This window comes from Amia ocellicauda, chromosome 16, assembly GCF_036373705.1.
Source record: "Amia ocellicauda isolate fAmiCal2 chromosome 16, fAmiCal2.hap1, whole genome shotgun sequence".
Classification (NCBI taxonomy): domain Eukaryota; kingdom Metazoa; phylum Chordata; class Actinopteri; order Amiiformes; family Amiidae; genus Amia; species Amia ocellicauda.
Window position 1 is genome coordinate 13,734,296 of NC_089865.1, and position 22,079 is coordinate 13,756,374.

At 36.4% G+C, this 22,079-nt stretch overlaps 1 protein-coding gene across 1 annotated transcript in view; it reads right to left on the reverse strand.

Annotated features, from left to right (window-relative positions):
* Positions 1 to 2,807: 2,807 nt before the first annotated feature.
* Positions 2,808 to 22,079, reverse strand: part of znf804a (zinc finger protein 804A) — a 54,049-nt gene continuing 34,777 nt past the window's right edge. The window contains exons 2-4 of the mRNA XM_066688524.1: positions 13,297 to 13,440; positions 7,938 to 8,068; positions 2,808 to 7,657 (exon numbers count right to left, since the gene is read on the reverse strand). Coding sequence (XP_066544621.1) covers positions 4,402 to 7,657; positions 7,938 to 8,068; positions 13,297 to 13,440 — 3,531 coding nt within the window. The 3' untranslated portion in view covers positions 2,808 to 4,401. The remainder of the gene's footprint in view (positions 7,658 to 7,937; positions 8,069 to 13,296; positions 13,441 to 22,079) is intronic.

Consider the following 22,079-nt stretch of genomic DNA (forward strand, 5'->3'; position numbering starts at 1 on the left):
TAAGAATTCACAAAAGGTAATTAAACCAACTTAACATAATTTAGTTTTGGGGTTGCAGACACACATTCATTTCCGCTAGATGAATTTAATATTAGCAGTGAAGAATAGTGCCATGTGAATGCCCCTGTACATTTTCCAGGAGAGCTAGACGCAAGCATTAAATACTGCCTCCCGGGCCAGCGCTGACCTTTCATTTATGTGCTTACAGACTTGCCTGCAGTGTTTGGCTGTCCAGATGTGATCCCCAGCCCAGGTTACCTTACTACAGAATATCCTCACTTAGGCCTGGAAGTCATCAGCATTGTGTTAATAACTATGATTATATATGCAAATAAATTGAATCTTACCATTCACCCTCTATTAATCCTCTATTGAAGCTTAAAAATGTATATGAGCTAATTCACAACCCCTAAAGTGTAACTGTGACTGACTAAATGCAACATCCAAAACAGGGACCACTTTATGCTATTATTTCAAAATAAAATGTGTAGTGCAAAAATGAAAGGACCAATGTGTGGTGTTTAAGAAGTATGCAAGCACAAAAACCCTTTTGACTTTCAGATTTTTACCCCATGTACACAATCTAAACTCAAGCCCTAAGAAAATTTAAATTTTCCACGTCAGCCGAAGATACTAAAAGCAAACAGATTAATCCCTACGACACTTGCATGCAATGCTTTGCTTTTACTTGAGGTAATGATGCATTTTCTTTCATTACACAAATATATCTGTAAATATCACTGTTCCATTGCAGTTTTATGAGGGCAACACCACTATACATTTGTATATAGCAATTAATATATTTCAGTATGTAACAAACTGTATATTCAGTACTTGTAGCATCAGGGAATTTTAGTGGTTCTCTGGCTAGACTGAATGTCAACTACTGCAATGGGACACTGGCAAAGTAGAGATATTTTGTATTCAGGATTGGGTTTGGAAATGTAAGGGATTTATTTGGACACCACAAATCGTACCACTAGCTGAAAAGAAGCCACCAGTGCTTTTAACACCAGCCCCGGTAAAGACAGGTGTCTATTTATGAATACGTTAATCATTTTCAATAAGGGTTTAAGCAGTAATTGTGACTCATGTCTGATACTCTAGTACGACTTCAAAAATTGTGGCGTGTTAATAAATGTTTACTAATGGATTATAGATTACCATAATTATGTGTGACTGCCTTTTTAATAGATTGTATTTATTATTTGACCCATTACCATATTAGACTACTTGGTCGATTTAAAATGCACACATTATGGAGATGTACTAACAGGGCTGGCAGGAATAAATTCCCTTCTTTTGCCTTGTAAACCAGTAAGCAAAGCTTGTAGACCCCATATAGATGTAAATTCAGTGCAGCATATGGATATGTGGCGTACTACAGCACACAGGAGAGATTTAAAGTTCCTGTCAGTGTTCTTTCAGGAAGTTATGTGAAACTCATTTTTCAAGAATGCCTGAAAATACTACTGGTGCACAACCTTTTTTTTTTTTGACAGGAGTCATCAAAAGACCAGTCGTACAGTCTGTAATTCAATGACAGGCAAATCAATAAGAGAATCTAAGGGGAACATGAACACAACTTGAAACCCATGGACATAAAAGCAATCTGCGGAACAGCTGTGGCATGGCAATTCGGCTAAATCATAAGTTATTGAGAAGAATAAAAGATCGTGAGGCGTCTCTGACCCAGTCTGTTTTTGATGGAATAAATGGTAGTCAACTGGAAAGCAGTCAATAAGCAATGAAAGCTAAATTCATTATGGTAGTGGTGCATATATACTATAATTGTAAGTTAAAGATTTGAAGCACATTTATATTTATCGAGATGATTCTCCTAATTTGACAAGAAGTTGGTTAATGTTATGGTAACAAAATCAGTCCAAACCTCTCATTCCCATTAACATTTGGGAAAATTATAAACAAAATCACTTTGACACTCTTTTATTCCTTTTTACTGTTGGAAGCAGTTATTATTAGGGTCACTTTAACACACATCCCAAATAACCAGTTCCATGCAAGCTTTTGACATGTAAATAGCATTAGGTGTGTAACAGAAGGGTACTGAATAATGTCATCATGACATACATTTGATATTTTAAAAGTGAATTCCTTTCAATACTTTCAAAACGTATGTTTCCTTAGACTCCCCCCTTCTGTGACAGATTTTTCTAACCTAAACAAAACTTGTTTCACTATGAAAACCTGAGCTGAAAATGTAGTAATTGTGAATTTCAGCTTCAAGGGTGTGCAGCTTCAAAGCTAAACCTTGCTTAATGTGCATATTTGTCAATTTAGGTTGGTTTAGGTTGCCTAATTGAAAATAATTTTCACACATAATATTGTTTTGCTTTTGGGGTTCATAGGGTGTAGTGCATGTTTATTGACAAACACTATGTTGGTCAGAAGATTCTTGAGTTCACCCAAGGAATAAAATATATATTCAAATAACCAAAGTGGATACAATTACTCAACGCTATGAACAGCACTGAATAATATGCTGTAGGATAAAGCACGGCATTGAACTATACCCATGAAGTGGATGCTTTTTTCCGTGCATCACTATTAAAAGATAGTTCACCTAGTTCTGGAGAAAAAGAGACGCCTTTAAAAATCATTTTCCTGAGGACACTGAACTGGTAGAAAGAAGGCCTGATTGTGTGTTTGTGTGTAGGAAGGTCCACTTCAAAACTGCTTTTTAAATTTGTAAAACACGGTAAAGGAAAAACAAACATGCCTTTTCTTTTCATGTCACTAAAGACAACAGTTGTTGACAGAAATGATTTTATTATTCTGTTGGTAAATGTAAGTAAAAAACATAGTTATTCAGCTTTATCTAAATATTCAATACATACAAGGAACGGTACACATTAAAAACAGGTACATATTTTACATTAATCTTACAGGTACGTTATAAATACGTCTAATGTACAGCATGTACAATTCTTCATTTTACAGCGAGTTCAGTTCAATGCAGGATCCTACACAATGTTGTGCATCCTTCAGCCTTTTATATCAAGTCATGAATCTATAAACAAGAGGCTGGCACTTGATGTCTGGAGTTTGAAGGTTTAGATTATAAAGCCATTTGGGCACTTCATGCTAGTCTTGCAAAAATACCCTCCTTATATATAGCAATGAGTATGTACCCTGAGGCACCAATCAATGGGCAAACACATTCGAGGAATAGGAACATTTTTGCCATAAAATACAGTGGAGTATTATTGCATTCTCTATATAACTGCACTGAGTGCTTCAATAACAAAGTGTTAAGAAACAGAAACAGAATTAAAAAAATTAAGGATAAAACAAAAGTCAAATTAAATCCTGCACTTTGGGACTTCATTTAATCTCTCTGAAATGAAAAGCTGCCAGGTGATTTTATTGTCTTAGAAGTAAACCTTCACAAAGACACATTGAATAGAACATGAACATTCTTTTTTATTTCATGTTCAAAGGCAACATATTGAATACATGACTAAAATCTGTTGTGAACCTAAAAAAGGCTTGGAGGTAACAAACACACAGAAGAGAAAACATTCTAAAATAATACTGATTAATGCTATTAGGCATCTACAAACTTCAGTTCTTCATAGGTTAGCATGATTGTGTACTCTGGAAAGTAGTTAAACAAAACAATTTAAAGTGAAAGACACCATTCACATTTAGCTAATACATAACTCTACATATGTACACAAATACAAATACTAAAATATTGCATTATGCCCTAAAAATATTTAATTATATCATAGCATTAGACAAAAACCAGTGTACTACCAACAGCAGTACTCTGAACATTGTTGTTTAACACTAATGTAAGATTTGACCAATTTTCCATGTGTGTATGTATATAATTACGAAAGAAAGTCTTACTCATTTGAATTCACTTTTCATTCATGAAAACAAATGGAAGACCAAGTTGTTGCACATGATACTATGACAAATAATTTTTCAAATAAAGGGGGGTAAAGGTCACTATATGCCTTGTTACTAAGGTATTGGAATTTCACTGCTATAGAATTAGGAGTTCTGCTTTCACAATGAAACTAAAAACAAGATACTGGTTAATGCAATTCATAATTTAGGGTTGAAGATTAATCTACATCATAAGCAAACAAATGAAAGCAATACATACATGAACAAATTAGCAAATAAAGAAACACATACATCAGATGTGCCGTTATACAAAAATGGCCGTTATTAAATAAATGGAGATTTTCGCTATGAAGATTCTGTCTGTTTGATTCCAAATGGAAATAAGGAGACGTGCCATTCATTGCTCTTCTGGTCTCCAGTGAACTGTTGTCCTCTTTAAATGCTTGTTTAATTGGAGTGGAGCACCCTGTGGTTCTCAATCTGCATATGCTGGTGCATACTTTTCATTTTTTTTAGTTTTTATTAAAACAAAGTCTGCAATGGAATGACAGCTGGGTGCGGGGGAAGCATTGGAGAAAACACTGCCGAACGGGGCAACGTGTGAAAGGTCAAGGTTGCTGGGTGCAGGGAAGTTGGCCTCACCATGGACATCTGGGCAGCTGGAATGAAGGCAGGGTGGCTTCCTGGGCACATTTCCACCCCTAGCAGATGAGGCAAGGGCGGTCGAGGCAGAGGAAAGAGCGGCGGCTGGGGCTGGAGGAAGGAGCAAGAGGCGGCCACGGCTGCAGCGTGATGCTGGAGGATGGTGTGCTGAATTGTAATAGAGGTAGAGGACATGGGCTGGGGGAGGTGTACAGGATGGAGAACCGGGGACGACATGGGGAGAGGGGGCGTCTGCAGGATCGGTTTCAGCTTGCTTGGAAACGTCTGCTGATGCAACATCCGCCTGTGGGCTTGGATGTGCAGAGTCGTGTGTTTGTCAGAGTCTTCAGGGGAGAATAAGAAACCTTGGGAAGATGCAGGGAATGGTCCGGCGATGTGCTCAGACCTGACGTTGCCACAGCTTATGCTAGCATCATGGCATGTGAAGTTGTGATTACTCTTCTGATGCTGTCTGTGGAGGCTGTTCTGAAATGAATTGCGGTGGCCAAAGCTTTCTGAACTCTGTCCTCTAAATTGCTGGACTTCGTAGTGGCAGAAATGGGCTTCAAAAAGGTTTTTTGGAGAGGGCTTTTCATGTGCCTTGTCCATGTTTGATTTTACATGTTGAGCAGAGTTTGCATTTTTACCCTCATTTATAAAACCACATCTCTCCTTTTGATTGGTTTCTCTCACAAGCGTAGTCTCAGATGAAACAATCTCACTGTTGCATTCACCCTCAGTCTTGGCAGGAATGGAGTCACCAGTCCAGCCAATATACTCCACCTGCGTGTTGGCCAGATATCCCTTTGGAGGAAACTGAACTAAACCTTTCTCACTTTCCAAGCTATCGATTACGATGTTGCTGGAACTCTTCGAATTTTCATTAGAGTTTGGAAACACAGCTGTCAGTCCATTTTCAATCTGAAGGGTTTCCACGCCTGAATCCATGGAAAAATGCTCCACACCAACATCCTGTAAAGATCTCTCTCCATCAGCAATTTTCCAATTAATGACTAAACTCTGCTTCCCATTGTAGGCTTTTCTCCGTCGTTTCCTTCTTCTACATTCAACACTTGCATTTTTCTCATGGTTGCATCCATTTACAGGTCTCTTTAGCCCATGGGAATCTTTACCAGGTGAAGCACACTTTGCACACAGCTGGCGTTTAAAGCAAGGTTCTTCTTGTTCACCCTGAGATCCATGTCTCCTTTTTAAGAAACCATTTTGGTGTAAGTTGTTTTCTTCACTACAGCTTTTTGAGGTTGTTTGATCTGACCTTCCATTGATAATACCAGGGTTCTCTTTGCAAGGCATGTCACAGCAATGTGTGCAGTGTCCCGTTGTGTTCATCTGCTCTGTTGATGGATTATATAGATTTCTTTCACTACTCCTGAGTACCACTTCATGATCAGTGCAGTTTTCATTAAAAAATGTTTCAGAGCCTGCTGTGCTGTTTATCCTACCTGCTGCTTTTTTCTTCATTCCCACCTTATCCCTTTCTTTGTTACCGCCACTGTCATTTTGCTCTTGATTTTGATGTGATTGCTTTGACTCCTCTAATGGTTCAACTTGTTCTGCAGTGTCAATCCCAAATTGGTCATCAAATCCCGACATACATTCTGTCTGCTTCAGGAATTCTTCAGATTTCTCCGTCTCTATCTCGTTTCTGTTGTCCTCCTTTTGCATTTCATTAAAATGCTGCATTGCTTTTCTCCTCCTCCTCCTTTTGCGACTCCTGAAGTCGTGCCTGTCTTTTTTCCAAGATTTATTTGTATCTTTTTTTCCCACATCAGTCCACTCTTTCAAATGCTTCCTAGCTTTCTTGTGCATTTTTGCTTTGGCATGACTGCCAGCTGCAGTTACGAACCGATCGGATGACTGCTCGTTATTTCTCAGTAATGCCTCCTGATGGTTAATATTTCCTTTTACAGAATTGATACCTTTTTGTATAGAACTGTTGCCACAGCCATTTGAAGACTTTATGTTGTGCTTATCACAATGCAAAAGCTGTGTGCTGACACAAGAATTGTCTGTCTGAGGTTCTTTTACTGCAGCACGAACAACATGTGATTCATTTGCTTTATACTTGCTGCTCTCCGATTCAGCTTTATTCCTTGATGATTTAAAGTCAAAATGAAGAGGATTACAGCAGTAGGATAAAGATGGCTCTGTTTTGGTAAAAAATAACATTTCAGAGGGCCACTGAAGTACAGTCATCCCATCTTTACTAATGACAGAGGAAAAAGGTTTACTTGGTTTCGTAAATACCCATGATGGGTTTTTATCTGCCATGTTTGCCACTTTTTCAGTTGATTCAGAAGTGTCTAATTCAATAACCGGAGTATCAGTGTTATCCATTGGTGAAATGTCTGTAATCGGAGTCAGGTTTTCTTCCGAAATACTAACATCCATTTGTGAATCTTCTTTGACTTCTTCTGAAGATTTCGATTGTGTTTCTACTGCGGCATTTTGTAGAGATTCTGCCGAGTTTTCCATACCTGTTAAACCCTCTTCATTGTTCGTATCTTTAGGAAATGTGTGCAATTCTGATAAAGAGTGGCTTTCCACGTCCTCAGAGTACACCAGCAAGGCACATAAATCTGAATCGGGTTCTGTAATGCACTGTTTCACAGACGCATCATCTGACCCTTGGAACTGTGCAGTGGTGCTTTTGTTGGTAAAGTCTTCTTGCTGTGTGCCAATGCTGTAATTTGTCTCACCGTAATTTAGTGCTTTTTCTGGTGGAGCAGTACTGGGAAGATAACAGTCACCCGGTGCTATCCTGTTTTTCTGTCGAAAGCTCAGCTCTATCGATCCGTCCTCCGCATTCTCACAGAAGACTGCGGCTGATGATTCAAGCTTGACAGATGCTTTCTTTGGAAATGAAAATGAAAATCCAATTTTTTGACCATACACTTGCTTTTTCACGTTGTTGCTATAAGGCCCTTCAATTTGTCTACTCTGGCTAGGCAGGCCAACAGAGGGCACGTCCTTAACAGCTCCCGTGCCACATGGCACAGTTTTGATTTGCTCTGTTTTACCATCAGCCTGGGAGTGGGGTCTGCTGGAAAGCTCCTTGAAGCTGTCTTCCACGGCAACAGTGGTTGACTTAAACATCGGACCACTTCCCGGGGCACTGCAGTGTATAAAAAGGTAAAGGAATTATATCACAAACTTCAGTTTTATAAACTTACAATTAATATATATTTACAAAATACATCTATCCAACATGTTTATTTTTAACCAATTAGTTAGATTTTCCAAATTAATTAAAAGATTAAATTCATTAAAACATTGTTTAATATATAAGTGGGTGGCATTTATTTATAACACAAATATTTTCTGCATGTTCTAGGGTCTGTTAATGAAAAATGTGAACATCACTTTAAGAAAGTACTATAATACGGTGCACTCACCAGCAAACCTCCTTCCGTTGCTCTGCCAGTTCATGTAAACGCTTGAGAGCTTTTTCCTGCTTCTTTTCATCTTTTCTTGATTTCGAGGCAACATTTCTGGCAAACTCTCTTTGTTTCAGCTCTTTAAGCCTCTGTGAAAGAAAAATATCACTATTTGTATATTTCCAAACATACACAAAACAAACTTTACTGAGATTCTGTCTTTTGCGGATCCTTCTTTTATAAAGACTAGTTATCTCACTTTAGAAGACATTCAGAAACACACCAGCTGCGATTTAGATCCTCTTCAGTACTGAAGAAGGTAATAAAGGTGTTTACATGCTAATGTTATGCTTCATCAAACCCATTTTCTACATAAATGAAAAGTAGTTTCAAATGAGATTGCTCAATTGCATGAAATTGCCCAATTTATTTAAAATAATACCATTAGATGAGCATTTACACTTGGCTTACCAGTTCAGCATATCTGTTTTGAATTCCAAAGTGTTATTATGTGTTTCTCCACATTCATCAATTAAGGAGTTATTCATAAAATGAACCCGCTCTATTGTTTGGGGGAATTAAGGCCCTTGGTTCAGCAGTAGTTCACCCATTATGCGCTTTGTACATATCTCATACTGACATAAGACTGCTCATTGAGCATATAGAAACCTTGGCACATGCAGCTGATATGACACGAGCATGTCTTCAGATTATAGTCTTGCATTTTTTCTTATCTGGCAATCTTTTCAGGACAGTTTAATATGCCCATAGTCAGGGGAAACTGCACAGGCACTGGCCCCTGCTGAACTCTGATTGGCCCCCCGAGTGCCCTCCCCCCAGCCACTCCAAAATGTTTGCATATTTCATAGTCAGTTTCCGTTCATATTCTGGACAATGTGTGTACTGCCCAGCAAGAATCCAGGGGAGAGAGGAGTTATGAACTGAACACACCCGTGTTGCTGGTGTTGTGCGCTGCTCTCCGCTCCGCGCATGCACACACACTACAGATTAGTTTCAAGACAAGACGGTTTATGCTAAATCGATCGTTTAAATACTCTTGCTGTGCTGACTTTTGTCTGCTATGACATGGACAATTTAATGAATGGTGATAGCTAAGCTACACTAGTTTAGGGTTACCATACATCCAGTTTTAACCGGACATTTTTAAGTCCTTTGATCTCCGTCCGGCCAGATTATTTTAAATATCTAGAAATGTCCGGGATTTGCCTGCTGGAAAAAAAATAATACCAATCCTTCATGTTACTGATTGTTATAAGTTATGTTTTAGCACACCACTGTTTGTGTTTTTTTGTTGGTGAAACATTTTGCACCTTTTTGCCATTTAAGAACATTTAATTTTATATGACCTATTTTTATATAGTTCCACTGTATATAATGTTACATAAGGGTCCAGGGATTTAATGTTACACTCTAACTTCTTGTTCAGACATGAATAAATTGCATTTTGTTACATTTAAATATTTCATAACACTTTATTTACACCTCCAGCCCCCCACCTTGTGCAGTGTCCTCTTTATTGACAGCTCTAGTTATCTCAACTCATTATCAGTGTTGCAGGAACTTTAGCTAATGGGTTAAAAGGGGCTTCTTAATGTACAGTGTTAAAGATGCATTCCAGTGATTTTAGGGAGCTGTGTACCCATTCGGTCCAATCAGGCATTTTCTTTATTTTTGTATATTAAGGAGATCCTATTTTGTTCACTAATACTATTCCATCTTGCACTGAACAAATGCTCAGGGATGTATCTGTATTGAAGCACTTTTGGGGGTGAGGCGAGTAGAGAATTTGTCTATATTGTTTATCACGTAAATGGCAATTCAGTATAACTGTTGTCTGTTGTGTTAATGTCAATATTAAAATAATTTCACCACTAGCAAATGGTAGCAGATATGGTTATTGTTACTGGATACTGGACTGTACTGGATTGTACAGATATTGTTGCTGGATTTTAATTAATCACCCTGCTTTTCCTTGTAATTTGCTTAAATCTTATCTTACAAACTGAAATTTTAAAAGACATTTTGAAAAAAAATCTGCCCTGGGGAGTATGCCCCTGGACCCCCCTAGCACATGTTGGCCCCTCTGTAATAATCATGGCCCCCTTATGGCCCCCCATTTTCAAAATCCTACAATTGCCCCTGCCCATAGTCGACGCCTCAAGCTATTGTTTGTAATCCAGGTTGATTCAAATTCAAATGTCAAATTCCCTTAATCTTTCCAACTTGTTTCTCTGGAGTTAGTCAGCTGTATTGGTTATGTTTATGTTTAACACTGTAACAGTTATTCTTCAATTTTTAAATGTAAAGTTTCAGGCAGATGTGTTTTTATTAGTATTAAATGGAAACATATGGGCATTAAGGTTGTTCGTGGTTCAAAACAAAAATGCTGCTGCAAGTGCAGGCCACCCCTGAGACGTATAGTATGTTACTAAATTATACATAGAAGGACTCGGGGTACAAGTACCATATGTTTATTTATCAAGCAACAGTCTCGCCCTCATCAGTTGTACAGCTTTTCTAGATAAATTGGGTGTGTGGGCCTTCCATTGCACTTAGGCAACATCATGTGCAATATATCTCCTATATTTTAGAGGAGACTTTTGTTTTCATGGATCTAAAAGGTATAAGTAACACAAAGATGAGAGTAATTAATAATATTGTTTTCACCCACAATCCCTCTGTTCATTATTTGGGGTTTCAAAACTTCTGAAATACGATAGTATACATAGCTATAAGCAGCCTGGGAAGTTTTCCTGAGCATTTAGCATTCTGCTCAGGCAATCAGATGTTATATATTGGGCAATGCTGCTGTAACCTTTCTTATTTGAAGTAGCTTCAATGATTGCATTTATAGTCATTTGGTTTCATAGCTGAGGAAGTCATCCGGTCACATCAGATATAATTTTGTCATGTTAACTGGCTTCCCCTCTTACGATAAGCTTGCTGGGGTAACTGATTTGATCCCTTCTGGATAAGGTTTACACATTGCTGATTTTGTGTGGGTTGTACAGTTCAGAGTTTAATGTACTTGTCTTGAGAGAGCCTCCCTTGCAGAAAATAGGAAACGGTTGGATTCTGTTAAATTTGTGTCTTATTCAGGTCTAAAAAAATTCCATTCGTCCAATTGTTTTTTTTTAGTAGGCCATTTTTCATGTTTGTTGAGTGTTGAGTTACTGCAGAAGGATCTACAAATGTTCAGTGTAATATTCGATATAATTAACTCATTTTATTGACTGGAAGAAAAGGGAAAACCAAAATGAACTAGACCACTGCACAATGAAAAACAAAATGAGGGTCAAAGGCTATCATCTCCTTGGCAACATGGAATGGCATACCCAATACACATTCAGTGATGAAAGTTATGGAAATTATCTAACAAAACATGATTTATAGGCCCATGTGATGAAAACTCCAACCACAAGCCGAATCCCATTGCCACGTATGAATACGTTCAGGCCCAGTTCACAACAAAAGCACTCTGCCAATCACAGACTCCACAGCCAATACTGCATGGATTTCCATTAGGTAGTTGAAAGAGGCGCCAGGCAATCAGAAGGCTGCCATCAAACAGATTATTTAGACATTTGGCATTTGGCATTGACATGTTTGGAGTTGCAAGCTTAAGTCCTGGGAACCCAATCCTTAATCAGTGTATTTACTAGAATACAGAACAAAAATATTTTTTTGCAGCAAAATTGTGTAGACTTCATGGGATGTTTCCATAGCATTAAGTTATGTTGTACAATAACACCTGTGCAAACATGCAATGTATCCATCTTTTTGTAGAAAATGTAGCCGTGCCCTTTCTCCAGTTGTTCAGGAATCAAACCGCATCAGTTAAATTTGGATGTATTTAACGTACAAGATAACTTCTCCCAATGCTGTAAATATTGGGCAGTCTCCAAAATAAACACATGGGTGCTTAATACAACTATATTCAGTTTCTTTAAGTATACGTATCCAATTTGTTTGGTTTAGGTACATGTATTCTGTTGTGCCTTTTCTCCCAGAAGAACATCATGGATTTACTGACAGTGGCTCTCTTGATATCTTACATTTAGTTAGAGGCTCCATACTAATGTATATTTGAGCTCTACAGTTCAATCTCAGTTACTGTCAATAGTGTAGGAGGTAAGGGGAAAAAGGGCATTATCAATATGCTAAACTCATCTCAAACGGTTGGGAATGCGATGTATGAGATGTGCTTCAGGATACAAACTGAGTTTTGAAATATAGTTGTACTATATAAAAATACATGTTAAAGGAATTTAGCCTCTCAAAAAGACTGTCATAAAAAGACAGTTATGGGATTTCTATATCTAGCTAACAACCCTGACTGGCGCTAAACGCACTCCATCCTTTTCCAGGCACACTTGATAATGTAATGAGAAACATTAAAAAACATAATAATAACAGCTCCCTTCCAAACCTGAAGTGCCAGGTTCATTAACACCACCATATGCCTGGGCTGCTCTTCTTTTACACTCTCTTACTTGTGATTATTCAGATACTGTTCTATGGTTTTATTTAATCTTATTCATTTAACAGTGTTATATATTATTATGCAAAAAAAGTGGATATAGGTGAATGCCGTGAAGTATTTATATTTATATATTATATTTATATTTATGATTTTTGACAGGCGAACAGCTATTGTTTCCATACAATTTCAATGATCAGTTGTATACGTTGTAAAATGAACAATGTAACAAAAACATTGGTTATGATAAATATATTACATTGGTACCTACTATTGTTCAGATTTTTAACTATGCTGAAGCTATAATTACACAATCCAAAACCTAATTATGAATCTAAATGCTTTCCACATTGAATAGGACATTCAGTTCATTAAATTATAAGGAAGAATTTATATTTAATCAATTATAACCCACTTACTGGCTGTAATTTTTATGTTAGACTAACACGATTTACCATGAGAATTAAATAATTACAAATGTAACTCCCATTTTATGATTTTCTTTAATGGGTTCTATGAATACCATGTGTATTTATTACAATTTGAAGTGTTTCTACATTGTTTGAATGCCTTTTTCAAGTATACATACAATCTTCTATAGATCGACAAATATGCATTTCAGACATAGTCTCTTATAACACACTGGGTTATTCGGAGGTATGTATTCCTATATTGGAGTAAAAGACAAACTATCGACTGACGCTGACCCCCTGCTCCCTGGCCCATTTACTTCAGGCTTCAGCAAACACTGATGACATTGGGAAAGAGAACTAATCCCCCGGTAACAGAATACATATTTGCTATTGCTTTACACACCAAACATGGGGCAAAAGTAACTGAAGAGCTCGGAAGCATCAGAAGTGAGAGACGCATTACCTGCTTGTGCGCGTGGTCGTATGAGTTGATGTGATTGTCGAACTCTTGGTGTTTGTAGTACTGCTTGTCGCACAGCTCACAATAGAAGTTGGCTTTCAGGTCTTCTAAGGCTTTGGCCATGGTTTTTTCCTTTTCAGCATAATCCTGAAAATGCATACATTCATCAGAATAATACATTAAAGGGACAACCGATAGATCAGAAAAATTAAGGGATGAATAAAAATAGCACCTAATGAATGTGTACTCATGGGATATTCTTACTTCAGTTGCTATAATGAGATAACAATAACAGCAACAACAAACAAAATACATTGTGATGAGCGAATATGACACACCATACTTGGAGTGACTCCAAAAATGTATATTTTATGTTTTAATTAAAAATATCTTTCCTACAATTTATTTTTAATTATTATTGTTTGTAATAGAGAGTATGCAAGTATTTGTGCAGGACAGAGGCTTTAGGGTTAGGTTATTGATTCAAATTGTGATTCATATTCTCCACTGCATTTTCAAAGAGATCAACCAAATTAATTCAAATATTTCTTATGTCTAATCCAAGCAGAGAATATCCACTCAAGACAAAAAAGAAGCAAGACCGGAGAAACATAATCTCTGTGCACTGTGGAGATATTTTGCTTTTTTAAATTAACAGCCTTACTCCAGTTTGTTGCAATGTAGTGAAATAAAAAATCGAACATAAAGAGGGGGCAATTTAAAATGGAAAAGGCCGGAAAAATGGAAGCTGGTTGACTTGAGAAGTACAAGAACCATGACCGGGGGGATGCTGTCCAATGTAAAGTTTAATTTTAATTTTCAAGGGGTGAAAAAGGCATTTGAACAGCACCAATGTGCTGCTCTCAAAGTAACTGGAATATATGACCCCATTTAGCCATTTCCACTTTTGTATGTTAGAAACACATCAAGAAAGTAAACAGTTCCCTGGCCCTCTTCCATTGCCATTTTTATTAAAAGATCACGCATGCTGGACACTGGGAGTGTGTAAGTATGTGCAATGATTGAGGGGTGGGGGTGTTGCAGATCAGAGCTATTAGAACAGATATAGTACCTATGGCTTTAGCATAATTTTAGTTTGTTTCAGATTTAATAACAGACACATAATATTAATGTCATTTTGATTTATGTTTTTACTCTGTTATGGGAAAACTCCTCTAGGATCTTCACTTTCAAACGTGTGCTCTGACAGAAGACCCCCCCCCCCCCAGCTCCTTCATTGGGACTCTCATTTTCTCTTTTATTAAATATTGATTTATAGCAAAACGGGTATGAGAGTTTTTCTACCAGGGGCAGCTCATATTTCACGTCTAATTTATTTCATGTTTAAGAGATATAGAAATTTAAAGATGTACTGCCCAATGTGGGTTTAAACAGCTATTAATACATTTTCCCAAATGTGTCTTTTAGATGCCCACAGGCAACAACATGTGGTTTCTCTATATATCTAACTATTTATCTATTAAACAAAGCTTTCAGCAGAAAAAACACCTGTTTAACTGTTAACATTTGAATATGTAAAAGACACGTTAGCAAACATGCAATATAAAGCTCTTATAATTATCTGATAAAACAAAACATTCTATAGAAAATAATCCATGACTGTGGGAGCACTGCTGTTTAATCTACAAAACCCAAAGCAGAATTAAACTGTTACAGTTCCTACATCCTATATAGCCATATTTCCATGAACTGATTAAGTATAGTTCAAGAACTGCTCATGAATTTAAATAATCCCTCATTACCATCAGACATGATCTTTGGAATATGGTAATATGTTGGTCAAATTACAACCTGCACAATTATTGTTGTACTTTAGCATATATATTTGTTTTAGCATATATATGTTTTTTCAATTTTGTATAGCTTTTTGAAGAACATGATTGTGCATGTGAATATGTGCATATGTGTATTTATATAAAAACATATAGAACTTGGAACTATAAAGTGTAGTTAACTGCAATTATCTGCTAAAACTAAATTACCTCCCCTCACAAATTTAAAATTTATGTACCATGCCATACCATCTGAAAAACACTTAAAACATGTTAAATTAACTTCAATTAAAAGCTCCTTAAGGATAGGAGTGTCTCCTTTATTAATTAGTCAATACATGTAATTTAACTACAGAGACTGTTAAGTTTGATAGATGGTATTTTCTATGACATTATCTAACGTACATTTTCTTGTACTATAATACCTTCTGGCCTGTTCAAATATTCAAAAATTCCCACTTTTTATTAGAGTGATATGCTTCAAATTTCAGGTTGGGAAACTGAACAATTGCTAGTGATTGGCATGCATAATGAAGGGTTTTAGAGGACCCCTGCTGTGAATCTGGAATTGAGAAACTATAATGGTGCGATTTTGCCTAATGAATGGGTATAAAGTGAGAGCTGCAAACAATGTTGATATTCTGTCTATTATGTAAAACCAGACAGAAATGGATAAAACAGGATATACTGAGAATGTAAGCATTAATTGCTTGCTGTTTATCTCATTATGTACTTTTATTTATTGCATGACATAAAAGAGAATGTGATATCAAACTTGTATATATACACTTGTCAGGTTTCCAAGATAATTTAATATTTGAAGTTTGGACGGGCGATTTAATGGATTCTTTATATAAATGTAAACATGTGCCTATCATTTCCGAGGCTATCGACAGTTCCATAAGAGTCATAAGAAGTGAAGTTGTGATCTTGGTTAATTTCAACAGTTTTTTCTCTTTTAAACAATAGGCCTGACAGTTTTCTAAAACAAAATCAATAATGCAGTCTACTGACATTGACAGAATAAGTACCATCGACAAAGGTTAGGAGGCATAAGTACCGTTTTTATGGCCTTTAAAGTAAACCAATCTACATCTAAATATAAAACATATTTTTTCACCAAAGACAAAATGTAGTTTAGAAATACGGCTCTAGTCTAAACCATTTCTGTCAGCATATGAGCAGTTTGCTGGATGAAGAATCTAGACTATTTCTGTTACTCCACCTAGGTAATATAGCTGTCATTATAAATACTACAGGACTTTGTAGTGCTGTGTGTGTACACTTCTGCATAGCACAAACCCAGAGGAAACCAACTCAAGCCTTTTGCACAGAAATATATTAATCAACATAATTGTATCATTCCCAAGCCATTAAAAAAATCTCAGGCATAGACTGATGTACAATTATGTAACATATTCCACTGACATTTAACCCTGCCTCATTGAGTATGCAAATTAGAGACAATGAATGAGGTTACTTAGATTGGGTCATTGAAACGTTTGTCTTTTGTTCGTGTTATGAAAAAGATTTTTGCAAATATAGCATTGCATGATGAAATTAAAAGAACAGATATTGATTATTACTCCTAATTATATTTGATTATGTGCTTGAGATCTACAACTGAAAAAAAAACCAAAGCAACCAAAAAACAAACTAGAAAACTGGCTGCAGCTCTGTGCTGAAACAGACCATAGAAGCAGTGTACCACATGTTCCTATGTATCTAAGCCAATTCTCTTTAACTGTTATGCTACAAAATTTTTGGTTTATCTTTTAAGGGACAAGAGGGGACTTTTAACTCAAGGAATGCCAAACAATTGAGTTTTCCGAGCCATGAACCAGAAGTAGATTGTAGTTGAACCCTTAAATCTTGCATGTCGTTGTACTGTGAGTAAGTAAGAAACAAAGAAATATATCTGACAAGATGTTTAGTGACCTAGCTATCAGCCACAGTCTACAAAGGGAAAATAGGACTTGAAAGTAATCATGCTTGACAGTTTAAAGGATAAAAAAGCAAAACAAGAGCTAGGTTTTTATCATGCATTTGTAAAGCCCTTCCCTTCGACTCAGCTTCTCAAGGTCTATGTAACAGGGTTTCACACATTTTCTCTCGTAATTTCTGCAAAACCTATAGTGTGCCTTGACAAGTAACAACCATATATATGTGATCTGTGCATCTAAATTTACTCCTATTTAATTATAGCAACGCAATTAATTCTGAACAAAATACAATGTACTACATACACACCCACACATACACACAATCATTAGGAAATTATTTATGAGAATGACCCTGTGAAATCCAAGGGTGATTTCAATTAACTTCTGTTTCAGTCTAACATCCCAAGTTGTTGATGAATCCACTCAAGTGAAACTATCAAAAAAAATAATTAAGTTCACAACATATAACCTACAGGCTACCATTATATATTACATCATTCTTTCATGGACATTTAAAGGCCAATTATTCTTACTGTTATGCTGTGGTCAGATGAATTGCATACATGTATATAGATACCAAATCACCAAATAATCATCACACAAGTCCTGCTATAAGAATTACCTTTGTTATGCCCAAAATTATATTGTGAATGTATTATGTGAACTGAAATTTACCTTAAAAGCCCTGGGGTGGGGGAATCCTTGATGTATCATCATGGTTTAGGTCCAGTGACTTAAAACTAATGCGGTGCTACCTATTAACAAACAGGGTGGGATTTGCATACACAAGTAACATCCCATGTTTCTCTGTTCATTCTTACAGTTCAGCAGGCTAAATAGTTAGAAGCTTCTCCATCAAAAGGTCAAATGGCTAGATTCCTGAAAACCATTAAATGAATTACTAGCATATCCCCTCCAAGATTGTGTGCATTTTCCATAACCACACAGAAAGGGTTCCATAGGATACCAGGCACTATGTAGTTTTAAGAAATGTAAATAATAAGTGTAACAGAGGACCTATACACAAGTGAACATTCTGTATTGACCTCTATGTTAAAATTATGCAACTCTGATATTTTGTTAATATCCTTAATATAAACAGCCTTACCCCATGAATATAATAAAATAATATTGTTTGCATAAGATGTTTTCCAATTGCAGCAGGACAGAAACATTGAATATATTGTGCAGATTATGACTAAAATGTGAACATGCTGAATACAAAATAAATCTTAAAAAACAACAGTTCATTTAAAAAAAATATATGGTAATATTCTCCTGGTTTTAATACTGAAATATTGTAAAGATTCTCAAATGCTAAACAACTACACTCACTGTAATATAATTAATTTGACAACAACAACAATAACAAAAACAAGAAAAATAATACCAATAATTACCATTACATCTATTTATTTTCTATCATAAAATGTCAGTATATCATTGTTGCCAAAGTGTTTATCTCAGTATGCTACAAAGGAATGTCTGCTGGCTTTGATGCTGTGATGTCTCAGATGTTTTTAAAGTTAATTGCCCGTCTACTGTATGAATTTCTTTTTGTTGTTGTTTTTAAACGGGTGACAAATGTAGAATGCTTTTCATTTCATTGACTTTCCTGAAGAGTTTCTACTAGGAAATCGCTATCAGGAATAGTATGCTATGTAATTCTTCTGCTTGACATATTAGTGGTCTGAGGTGAATTGTTTAAATGCTTTTAGGCAACGTGCACCGTACAAGAGGGTTACATATGTGCTGTTTGAAATAAAGTGAAGGCTTCATAAACAAGTCACTTTCCCTCTAGGCAGACAAGCTGAACAGAATTGTTTCTCTGCCTATATCATTCATCATTTTTCTCAATGCGTTTTGCCCCATGAGCAAACTCCAAAACCTTAATATCAATCTCACAATCTCACCAACAATTAAGATCAACATAATAGAATCATATACTCGAACGGACGCATTTATGCAAAGCTTTTACACATGGTGGGTCCCCATTCTCAATACTTCTGTTCAACCCCCCCCACAAAAAAAAGATTTACCAAAATACACACTGCTTCCCTTATATTTTATTAAACCTCACATTCTTGAAATGTAATTATGCTCATACAACGTGTTATTATAATTGAAAGGCCTGTAATTTAATTATATATGGTTTGTTGCACACTGACCAGGACTGAATAGCAATGAATGAATGGTACTTGGAAAATACAATTTACAGCTTTGACTGACTGATTACAATATCAATATTAATTTTCTTGATTTCGTGTTGAGTAAATACTCAAATGTTTGAATGGAGCCCGATTACCATCACAATCCTTGAAGATAAAAAACACAACTGTCATTTTCTATAATGTACTAAGTGTGAATCAGAGTATAAACAGCATTTTATGACAACAAATTGACTGGTCTAGATAGTAGCACAAATTAATCATTTGCCATATTTAAATATGTATGAAAAACGTATACCGAGGACAACACTGCAACTCATAAACATAACCATTACCATAAGCATAGACAAATCATCATACTTACTAAATGCAACATTTCATCGGTTATAGCTTGGCTATAACCTGAACCACACATCCTATAAAAACAATCATTTTACTTTAAGAATACATAGAAACATTTCCTCTTACTTGCATTTAGCAGCAAATATTTATCACCCAAAGTTCTCCAATAATGTTTGCTACAATGTTAATCTGAGACCAGCTTGGATGTAAAGGTGTGAGTCATCAGTGTTGATACATTGCTTTCTGTGAAACTGATTCATCTTATCTGGTCCCAGTAATGATTTTTTTCTGTTGCAGGGAAAAAGGGTGTCAGCTTCCATGCACCTCTCTGAAAGAAGGGCCAGGCAGCATATCAACCCTGCGCTACTTCTGGACAGAAAACACACAAAAAAACACACACACATTTGACTTTTAGACAAGGGTGGTGGTCCCGTTTATGTATCTATATATGTACCCAGGATATAGTTTGTCGATATAAAATTATGATTACTACTAATACAACTGTACTTTTTAAAATATATTTAAATCAACCAGCATATAATTACATACCTTAATGAAACAAATAAACAAGCAACTAGGGACAGTTTATTTGATACACAATTTCACCTTTCTGGTTGGTGGTTTTAGGTGGATACCAACTTTCATTTCCAGCGTGTCTGCACATTTATCATACCTGCTTCACCTACATAACACTTCACTGCATTCTCTTCTGTGCGCTCGGAGTGTTATGACAAATCATTCTGTGCAGAAGTCAAGGAGGCAATTTAAACTATGGTGACAAAAAGATAAACTTATCAATCTCTCACATGCCTACAAAACCATAGTACAGTGGATCATGACAATTCCTGCTAGCAAATTCATCAAGACGATTTCATCTATCAACTTCCCTCTGGAGTCGGATCCTCCCGTAAAGTGAAGCACACAGCAGAACTGCATTTATACTACTGTTCTGCAGAGTTCTTTTTGGGGGGGCTACAGACACTTGAACCTGCTTGAAAGCTACACAATTTTTCTGTTTACAATAGGTGAACTACAAACTGTTATATTACAACATAAACACAGTGAGAATGTGTCTGATAACCCACTCACTGTACTGTACACTACCAATATATCGAATACTCATAACAATGGATTTGTTTTTATATGTGTGAAGTAAAAGTGTGGAGTGGGTGAATTTACCCCAAAGTAATTCAACTCACAACACTGAGATGTGATTTCCACTATTTAAGAAAAAATGTGTTGTGATAATTGGACACATTATTAGAAATAATTAACCTGATTGTAACAACTTGACACACCATCCCAACTGCATGCATCAAAAGGCCAGTTGCCCATTTGTTGTTCAGAAGTTGGTAACGCATTCCACTTGAGTTGTGGCTCCAACCTGGGCCCTGTTTCAAAGTGCCACATTTGACAGACATTTGTCCTGCGATAAACTGGGCTTCTCCAAACAACTCTGTTCAATTTTAAAGACTAGATGTGATGGGCACAGTTTCTTCAATTGGGAATCCAGTGCTGAATTCAGTCGAGATGTAACAGTCTGTTGGTGAACTTCCCATAGTCCCTTTGGGTGTTTTTTTCTCTTTCAGATAACCAGGGCTGCATCCGCATCCTATCACTTTTATAAAATAAGAAATGTCACATGCCAATAAATGTACAGAGGAATGTATCATTTAATACATTTATCTACCTATAATATTTTTTGTTGGTATAGGTTAGATTGAATCCAAAGACAGCCCTTTCTGCAGGTGCAAATAGACACTGAGCTAGTCTGTCACTAATTAACTCTTATACTAAATCAGTCTTTACAAAGCCCAAGCAGATGTCAACCAAACCTTTGAACTCCTATAACAATATAGATGCAATATCGGCTTCACAGTATAACTTATTTTCGTGTGCTCTTGCCATCTGTTCATTTTGATTTCATGATGTGTTTTTTTGACTCAGTCTTATTGTAGCAGAATTCACAAACAGCAGGGGAGGTGTTTGAATGGCTCTAAGATTACATTACACCACAGTCATTGGAGAAAATATCAACATGAAATAAGATAGAGGTAAAATTGCAGGCTGAGTGTTATGTATTACACATTTAATATTGTTTTCTATTACACTGAACTAGAATGCATTTTCCATTAAGGAACATCGAGAGTGAAGCATGTTTCAGAGAAATGAAAATAATCTAGAGCACTGACAGATTTGTTGCTGTTATGTGAAATGCGCAGGGAACCCAGAAAACCATTTTCACCTCTCTGAAGGGTAATATCTTTTCACTAGAAAGGGTAAACAGTATATTCTACGTGGAAATATAGCACATATCACAGAAAGCTTTTTTGGACCAAAAAATGTAACTTTCTCAATACTCAGATATACTTATTTCCCCAGGTGGCAGGAATTGCAATTCTGGACTGCTTTTTCAGTGCATAACTCAAATTTCTATTGGATCAAGGCCTGGAGATTGTGATGGACCAGAAAGAACACTGACTCTGTGTTCCTATAACGATGTGATTGTTGTCTTGGATGATGTGCTTTGGATTGTTGTT